This window comes from Bombyx mandarina, chromosome 08 (genome assembly GCF_030267445.1).
Source record: "Bombyx mandarina strain Sakado chromosome 08, ASM3026744v2".
NCBI classification, from domain to species: domain Eukaryota; kingdom Metazoa; phylum Arthropoda; class Insecta; order Lepidoptera; family Bombycidae; genus Bombyx; species Bombyx mandarina.
Genome location: NC_143215.1, coordinates 10,307,867 through 10,317,561, shown reverse-complemented (window position 1 = coordinate 10,317,561; position 9,695 = coordinate 10,307,867). Strand labels below are relative to the sequence as shown.

General features: G+C 37.5%; 1 protein-coding gene across 2 annotated transcripts; it reads left to right on the top strand.

Annotated features, from left to right (window-relative positions):
• Positions 1-133: 133 nt before the first annotated feature.
• Positions 134-8,469, top strand: Rnb (BTB/POZ domain-containing protein Rnb). Of its 2 annotated transcripts, XM_028177498.2 has the most exons (12): positions 134-767; positions 846-1,072; positions 1,584-1,812; positions 1,995-2,163; positions 2,314-2,484; positions 2,552-2,955; positions 3,021-3,366; positions 4,611-4,796; positions 5,121-5,346; positions 6,116-6,224; positions 6,313-6,458; positions 7,189-8,469. In XM_028177498.2, the coding sequence occupies exons 1-12, from the start codon at positions 522-524 to the stop codon at positions 7,946-7,948; spliced, it is 3,219 nt and encodes a 1,072-aa protein (XP_028033299.2). In that variant the 5' UTR covers positions 134-521; the 3' UTR covers positions 7,949-8,469. The 2 variants fall into 2 exon arrangements, with proteins under 2 accessions (XP_028033299.2, XP_089585633.1); XM_089729507.1 differs by having other exon boundaries at positions 344-1,072.
• The last annotated feature ends 1,226 nt before the right edge of the window (positions 8,470-9,695 follow it).

Below are 9,695 nucleotides of genomic sequence, written 5' to 3'. Positions count from 1 at the left end.
GGCCTTAACTAAGCCTTAATTTATTTATTAGATGTTCATTATTGGCAGTTTACAAAAAAATACAATGTTAAGAGAATTGGGTACTGTCTAAGCCGTTACGTTTTTAGGCAGAAACAAGAGAAATGTTGTGACCCACCCGTTTTAGACTGATAAGTTTACGCATTTCGTCATACACTTAATTTGGGAGCTAACTTAAGTTAACAGTTGTTCTGATTCAATTTTTTTTTAATTTAATTTCATTCTATAAATACAACAACGCTTTCATTTCACGTATCATTAAGCATTTTAATGTGATATCTAAAAAAAGTATATTCCCTTTGCCTGTCTCATGGCTGCTAAAGAGAAAAAAGTACTTTATTAAAATAAATTATTTTTATTTTTCAAAATTGTAAATAATGTGTTTAAGCGTATTTACAAAAAAGCAATTTAATAATGAAATCTAAATTAATTTAAATCTCACATTTATCTAAATCAGTTTACCCAAATAGGTTTACAGGTGACTACTTGGTAACGCCTCAAGAATGGATAAAAAATATGTTAAAACTATCTTGGAAGGATTAAAATCCTCAACATCTAAGCGTGTTCAGGAGTCACTTTTAAAAATTAGAAGCAAAATAATCGTAACTGAGGCTGGAGTGAAGCTTTTTAGGGAGTGTCGAGGCTTAGAATTAATATTGCCCTATTTACGGAAACCCAATGAAAGGTTTCTTGACATAACGCTCAGCATACTTGGTAATTGTTGTCTAGAAGAAGAAAGTAGCTTGGCCGTAAGTTATAATATTAGTATGAAAATTATTGATATATTTCATGATCAATTTTTAAGTAATTTTCTTAAATTTTTACAGGTTGGGAAACTCAACATCTTTGGACCGTTAACATTAATTTTAAAAACTGTATGTAAGGACAGTATTGTAGGTAGAGCCTGTCGTACAATAGGTAATTTAGCACAGAGAAGTAGTAATGCTGAAGGCTTCCATAACCATGGTGTTGTCTCGGCATTGGTCACGTTAATTGAAAATGGAGATAAAAGTACATCTTGTGCTACTAAAACGATGGCTGTTCGTGCAATGAGGTACAAAATTATCTCTCTTCATTTAATTCAGTTATCGTCTATGAATATTTAGTACAGAATATGTTTGAGAGTAGACTATTTTAACCATACCAGAGAATTTCTCTTAAGTACAAATCATCTTCTCGCATTAAAACTTTATAATCTCAAAACTTACTAAATTTACAGGAGAGTATTTTAAAGGTTCAACATGTAATATTTTTAATATTAATCATATTTGCAACATTTATTTTTTATCAGTTAAATTATCTGTCTTGTAAAGTAAGATAAAATTATGTATTAATTTTGTTAATAGTAGACAAAACATAGGTAAACAAAAAAAACTAAACTTATGCTCTTTTGACAGTATTTATGAGACAAATACTGGTGATACCAAATGTTTACACATATTAACTCAATTTTGAATATTTTTGGAAATTGTACACTTTTAATGTGAAAAGGCAAAATAGCAATATGAAATAAAAGCAAAACTCTTCCTTAAGTCATTATTATTATTAAAAACAAATGATTTCAGACATTTGTGGATGGTAACTGATAAGAGAGATGAAATGCTTAGTTTGAATGCTGTGCGCTGTATAGCCATATTATTGACAGTGGAATGTGAATCAGCTGGTATTATCAAATCATCTAGTTCTTCTAAGGAAACAGATGGATTGAGAAAGAGCCAAGAAGAATTAGTGATTGGAATTTTAAAGTGTATTGGCTTTTTCACAACTCATCCTACACTGCAATGTGCAGAACAGGTAAAAAGAAAAAAAATACTACATTCATTATCCAGACATTTGTTGTGTGATCTTTATACAGTGTGCCCCACAAAGTATATTATGTCAAGCTGAATTGTGGTTATAATATCACCATGTAGATCATGTTAAAAAGATTCTGAATTCTTTTCTGTGTGTACTCATGACCTATTTATTACTTACAGATACAAGGGGACGGAAGAGGGTATCAATGCCTTACTGCTTTAACAAACTCATATGAGTCGTTAGCTTTAAAAAGCCTCATAAACTTGTGTTACTTGTCCTCATGCAGACCTTTACTGGGCACGGCAGGATTAGTAGAATGCCTTGTGGGAATTTTGCAGAAGGGCTCTGGTAAATATAAATTTACAATAACATGGAACTATTCTAACATTCAATTAAATTAAATATCATTTAATTGTTCCACAAATAACTGTTACTTAACGACTCACTGCTTTTTCCATATTTAATTCATTACATGTACATTTTTCAACCCTATTTTAGATGTGTCACAGTGGCCTAAAGGTGCGTCACGTGCTCTTGCTCATTTAAGTGGAGAGTCGGTGAATCGATCTCGTTTGAGGCGTTGTGGTGGACTTCCACTGCTGTTGACAGCTGCTAGAGTTGATCCCAGTTGCATGCATGCACTGGTCCAATACGTTTTTGATGATATGTGTAAGTGTGAAGTAAATTTTATTTAATCTTTTTAAATTAAGTAATCTCATGAATTATCATTTTCTAGCATTCCAAATATTATTAAATGAAGGCCTTATTAACGTTTTAACTGATGAACTAACTAATTATTTAAGTACAATGAAATATGAACATACTTATGAACAGCACAGTGAAATCTTAAATGAAACAAGTGAAAAAAAAAATCCAAACAAAACTAAAAGAGTTGAAGATACTAGTGCTGAAACGTTAAATTCTACTGAAGGAAAAAATACCTTATTTACTCGACGAAAAGCAATAACTGATAAAAGTGAAGATGAATTAAAAGTAGTCATCGAAAGAGATAATATGATAGTAGGATTTGTTGATGCTGTTGAAAGTGATGCTACAGACAGTCAAAGTGAAGATGAATCGTCTGCACCACGCCGCAAATGCCTTAAAAGGGCTAAGTCCAGTAGTCCCAAAATAAAAAATGTGAGTATTTGTCAAAAATTTGTTTATGTATTAAAATGCAAAATATGACGGTTTTTTTTTTGCAGAAAACTCAATTAATAAGAATGGCAAGTAAAGATTGGTCAGCTGGTGTTTATTGGGAGCCAAAAAGTCCTGAATGGCCATCTATTTCTCAAAACTATAGTTCCCATTCTACAAGAAGTCCAGATCGATCAGATTATGGTCCACTTTCTCCATATTCAGATGGGAATCAATCTGGATTTAGTCCAGAAAATAAAAGCTATTCTAGTAAGAGGGCTCGATGGGACTGGAGCCCTGAATCTGGAATTAGCACAGGGGAAGGAAGTTCTATGTCACCATCATATTGGACGGATTATCAGTGGAGTCCAAGTAGTGTTGGAAGTCCTGTCTCACCACTCAGTTTGCAAGAAGGTAAGCCAATATTACTGAAAATACTAGGTCGTTATAAAAAAAAGCATTTACCTAACAATCTTGATGTATATACATGAATGGACAAGCTAAAGTCCATCATGTAATATTTAGTTTCATAATGTGAGCAAGGGCATAATTCTACTACTGTGATGACCCAAAAGTGGGTCTTGGCCTCCGACAATAAACACCGCCATTCATCGCGGTACTGCGCAACACCTTGCCAGTCCGGCACTTGGAGCTCACGTATATTTTTTTCCACAGCGTCCGATCAGTGGTACTTGGGCCTCTACGGGACGGTGTCACTCCGATAACCCCCGTTTCACTGCCCGATCATGCTCTATCCGCACTACATGCCCGAGCCATCCGAGCCTCTGCACCTTCAACTCCACCGGAATATTGGCTCACCAAAAAGCCTCTTTACCTCTTTGTTTTCTGGACCCGCCAAGAACCGTCATCTCTCTGAACTAGTCCTAGTATATTTCTCAGTACGTTTCGCTAAGTCACGAGAAGTTTCGTCTCTTCTTACTGTGTAAGCGTCCATACTTCGCATCCATACAATAAAATGAGTCTGACTATAGTCTTGTATATCCAAATCTTGGTGCGCCTGCTTAATAACTTCGAAGAGAAAACCGAATGTAGGGCTGCATTGCGTCGTAGTCTATTTCGTACACGTATTTCAATCTCGTTTTCCCTGTCATTGGTGTCTGTTACACTGCAGCCAATGTACCGTAATTTGGCCACTCTTTTGTACCTCTTATTTCTTTCCTGGTATTCAACTAGGTCTTCTCGCTTCCGTCTTATGTTTTTGTATCGACGCATGTGAAGATACTCAGTCTTCTCGTGGCTCACACGAAGGCCAATCCTAGACTCTTCTTGTTGGAGGCAGTTGAATGCGTCTTTACGTGACGCTTTCTTTCTCCTAGAGCAAGGACATCGGCATACCCTATCACCTTATCAAAGACACCCTCCTTCTCCGTGCGTCGGATTTTTCAGTGCTGAGGGTCGTGACCTTTACGGAGTACTTTTGTTAGGACTATGTTCCTCCATTCACTCCTGTCCTCCGCGCAGTAGATAGCGACATTGATGCTGGATCCCAAAGTCGTCTTAATCTGATCAACGACATAATAACATGATAATATAAATAATGTAACGGATTAATTAAATGTTGCACTTTTTCATTAAATTGTACGAAAATAACGTTATTCAGAGACAGTATAGATAATATATGATTTTTATTTTTACAGACAGTTCGGACTCAGAGGTATCCGGTCGTTATTCGCCGGTCTGCAGTGAACCAGATGGTGAGGCTATCGACTTGGCGACTACACATAACTCGGTGTCAGAACTAAACGCAGCGCAAGTTGCTCAGGACTTAGATGAGCTTATCATGGATGACGACGATAGCGTAGAAGAAGTAACTGCGAATGAAGGTTGGTACTTCAAATATTATAATAAAATGATACATGTACATGTAATGTTATATATAGTTTTTTTTTCTGTAGTATGAACCTTTTTTTTTACCAATGCATGCAGTCGGTACCTGTAATTGTGTTAGCATTTAGTGTGAGATCAATGTTTAAGTTACCTGTAAGTAAGTACCTGTAGACTTCAACCTCATTTCTCGAGGTTTTGTCTATGGGCCCCATTAACCATTTGACACCATGTCTCAAGATTTGAACCCCACATAATTACACCATTCCCTTCACCCATTAGACTACAGACGCTTCTAAATCCATACACTTATTTGTTTTCAGAAGAGACAAACACAACTTCCTCGCGCATAGCCTGTGTACTAGTCTTATTATTTCGAGTGTCCCATGGAGAGTGCAGTTCAATTGGAACACTGCGAGACGAACCTACTTCTAGTCATACATTAGAACTGGTTACCGGGCAGGGTTGCCTTAACGCGTTATTAGATTATGTGGAAAGATGTAAGAGGCCTTTGGGTCGCGCCGCTCGTATTCTAGCTCGAGTGTTGAGGTTGGTGAATTATTATCTATACTTAATAATATTATAAAGAGGAAAGATTTGTTTGTTTGTTTGTATTGAATAGGCTCCGAAACTACTGAACGAATTTGAAAAATTCTTTCACTGTTTGAAAGCTACACTATTCCCGAGTGACATAGGCTGTAATTTTTTTTATTTTTATTAAAGCCATACACCTATTAGATTAAGTCGGCTTAGGTTGTAATCATTTTGGAAAAAATTAGGGATCCTTACTAAAACTCCAATAATGTAACCCAAGGTGTAAAAAAAATTTACCTAAAATATTATTTACATCGCGTGCGCTGCGAAAATTATTGATGATAGAATAAAATAATGAACTACGACTTTGTAGAACACATTATTATTTACAAAAAGTGTCGTGAAAGCATATGTTTAACTATTATAGTTATGCCGCAATAAGTGTTCTTTTATTTTAAAAAATAAAACAACGTCAAATATCGTTGAAATTTTTGTTAAAGACCCGAGCGGAGCCGGAGCCTGCCGCTAGTTATAAATAACTGTATTCGATAGTTCTATATTACTGGTACAATACCAGTATTACTAGAGTCACTACAACCGAATTTGTTTGATAAGCACATAACAGTTATACACTGTCACGAGATGGGTTTCCAGATAAAAAAATATTATGCAATTTAAATTAAACAAGATATCTCTGTAAATTTAATAAATTAAGTTAAATATAGATAGAAGATATCGATTTACAATGGTTCAAAATAATTTATAATAATAAAATATTTTACAGCAACGCCCTGTGTTTGAAAAGTATATTAAGGCATAGATTAGCGCTAAGACTGCACAGTATGTCGGTTAGCTCTAAACATCCGTCTGCCAAATGCCAACAATGTAAACAAGTAGGTTATAACATTTATTGTGAATCCAAATTTGAATTTGCATATTTTTAATGTTTGTATTATAATTTCTCTCATATATTTTTTTCAGATTATACGGCTCAGTACTAAATTATTGAAACAGTTAACAATTTTAGCTGAATCAAGTTATGGTATTGGTGAAATCAGTTACCAGCTATTAAAAGGTAGTTGCGCTATGAAACAAACACTTTCTTTGACATTACCGTACATCGTAAGGTGAGTAACGCTTTCCATTCTGGACTATGTATAGATTCATGTGCTAAAAGAATACCTTCTAAACTTTTATAGGACTGTTAGGGAAAATTATAAGCACGTACGGGTTGGTAACACTGCCTACTTCTGCTGTAAAGTCATGCTTGCCCGTTTGAATGGTCAAGACAGCTAGTAGTACTAAACGGTTAACATATTGGCGACACGTCCCATGGTCGTTGGCGCCATTCACGTTGTGGTCGTAATGTCTGGCAACAGTTAAATTCTACTAGTTTGTGTGGCATCTGTTGCCGTCTGTCCGTTGAATTTACTTCTTTAATGCTCCCCGTATGAGTCTCTTCATAAATAGTTTGAGTTTTTTTTTTATTGCTTAGATGGTTGGACGAGCTCACAACCCACCTTGTGATAAGTGGTTACTGGAGCCCACAACCATCTACAACGTAAATGCGCCACCCACCTTGAGATATAAGTTCTAAGGTCTCAGTATTTATTTATTATTTAAAGTATATATTTATTTATTTAAAGTTCATTAATATTATTGTTTGTGTTTGCATGAGAATACGACTCTGTCGTTTGCTTTTCAGTGAACTGTATGCCGTGTTTCTAATCTACGAATTCAATTCGTATTGCAAGTTTTGTTTGACGTTTCGTTTACGTTTATTTTATTACTTTCAATAAAGTAGGTCGAAATCACCTTTTACCATTAACAAAAACTGTACCACTTCATTTTTTGCAGGACTGAAAAACCGTTGAAAAAATATTTCATCGACTGTAGCGCTCTTAATATGCTATTTTCAATAATTTCCGAATCCAAAGAAGACCTACAATCGTGCGTGACAGCATTATCTAAATTAGCCACGAATCTACATATCAAGGACCCTAAAATACTCGAGAACAAATTTAAAGATCAAGTTTGCGTCAGCTACGATCCTATACTCGATAATTTGTCCAATGATGATATAGTAACCTTTGAATTGGACGATTTGTCGACAGTTCAAGCCAACAAAGTGTTTTTGTGTCAAAACTCAGAGGTGTTCAGTGCCATGCTAATGGGGTGTTTCAGGGAATCGTTTGAAAAATGTGTCAAACTTAAAAACGTAACGAAACCAGCTCTTAAATATCTTTTTACGTTGTTACAATGCGGATTGAATAATCCCAAAAGTGATGTTCAAATTTTTCCTTTGGCTGATGAATTGGCAACAAATTTAGAAGTTTTGTTACTCGCCGACAGATTTTTGTTTGAAAATTTAAAGGTTTCACTGAGCAGTGCTATTCTTCAGTTTCAAATGACTCCTGAAACTGCCGATAAGATTTATGTGTGGTCTCTCAGCGAAGGAATGGGTTTCTTATGTGTGGAATCTGTTGCTTATATATTAACAGGGAAAATGGACGAAATAGATCGAGCTCGTTCATTTGAAACTATTTTAGGTCTAAAATATAGAGAACAGTGGTTGGAGGACATCAAGTCAATGATTCAAAGGCAGCTGCTCAAATGATATTATATTTTCACAATGTTGGTATATGAACAATCTAATAAAAATTGTAGCCATCTAATATTGGCTGGTGTAATGCTATTGTGTAAGTACGTTTAGCAGCCGCTTCAAAAAAAGTTGCTCTTTCTATTTTGAAGGGTGGGGCAGCCATTATGTGGTCTCGTATCTCCAGGGGTGCGGCGCTACTTACCTTCCGATAAGTGGGTTCCGGTAACCCATTAGTATCAAACGAAACCCCTAAACCACTTTAAAACCAGATGGACCTGTCAGCTCGAGCACTCATCTAAGCAATAACAAAAAAAAACAAAGATACAATAATTGTACTGTCGAATTAAGAGTTTGCCCTCATGTCTTAAGCTAAAGGGCGCCATCTGCGTTATGATGTCAATGGTTTCCGGTAATCACGTAACACGTTGACCGCGGGTTCATCTGTCCACCTTAAACAAAAAAATACATAAATAAAAAGAAATGAGTAATCAGGGAAAGGTATAAATATTAAGTTAAACCCTGTATTTGTCTTAAAATATGAGAGAGAGTGAGAAAAACAAATAAAAATAACGAGAGATATAAGAGAATCTATGAGATGCTCAGATGCACCATTTGCAAGGTGATTGTATAAAGACAATGTACCCATAAACACAACCCACTAAGTTTCTCGCCGGATTTCCTGTGGGTCGAGATTTCGATTCAGTGAACCACTATTCTTGCTATCCCGACCGGCGCCCTCTTCTTCGATATCGCGAAGGCGTTCGACAAAGTTTGGCACAACGGTTTGATCTACAAACTGTACAACATGGGAGTGGCAGACAGACTCGTGCTCATCATACGAGACTTCTTGTCGAACCGTTTGTTTCGATATCGAGTAGAGGGAACTCGCTCTCGCCCCCGTCATCTGACTGCCGGAGTCCCGCAAGGCTCCGCGCTCTCCCCGTTATTATTTAGTTTGTATATCAATGATATACCCCGGTCTCCGGAGACCCATCTAGCGCTCTTCGCCGATGACACGGCTATCTACTACTCGTGTAGGAAGATGTCGTTGCTACATCGGCAACTCCAGATCGCAGTAGCCACCATGGGACAGTGGTTCCGGAAGTGGCGCATCGACATCAACCCCACGAAAAGCACAGCGGTGCTCTTCAAAAGGGGTCGCCCTCCGAATACCACTTCGAGCATCCCACTCCCTAATAGGCGCGCAAACACCTCCGCCGTTAGCCCCGTTACTCTCTTTGGCCAGCCCATACCGTGGGCCTCGCAGGTCAAATACCTAGGCGTCACCCTCGACAGAGGGATGACATTCCGTCCCCATATTAAAACGGTACGCGACCGTGCCGCCTTCATATTAGGACGTCTCTACCCTATGCTTTGCAAGCGAAGCAAACTGTCCCTCCGTAATAAGGTAACTCTCTACAAAACTTGCATACGCCCCGTTATGACGTATGCAAGCGTAGTGTTCGCTCACGCAGCCCGCACCAACTTGAAGCCCCTTCAGGTTATTCAATCCCGATTCTGCAGGATAGCCGTCGGAGCACCATGGTTCCTGAGGAACGTGGATCTACACGATGACCTGGAGCTCGACTCTGTCAGTAAGTATCTACAGTCGGCATCATTGCGCCATTTCGAGAAGGCGGCACGACATGAGAACCCTCTTGTCGTGGCCGCTGGAAACTACATACCCGATCCTGTAGATCGAATGGTAAACAGTCGACGTCGCCCAAAGCACGTCATTACGGATCCTCCCGATCCATTAACG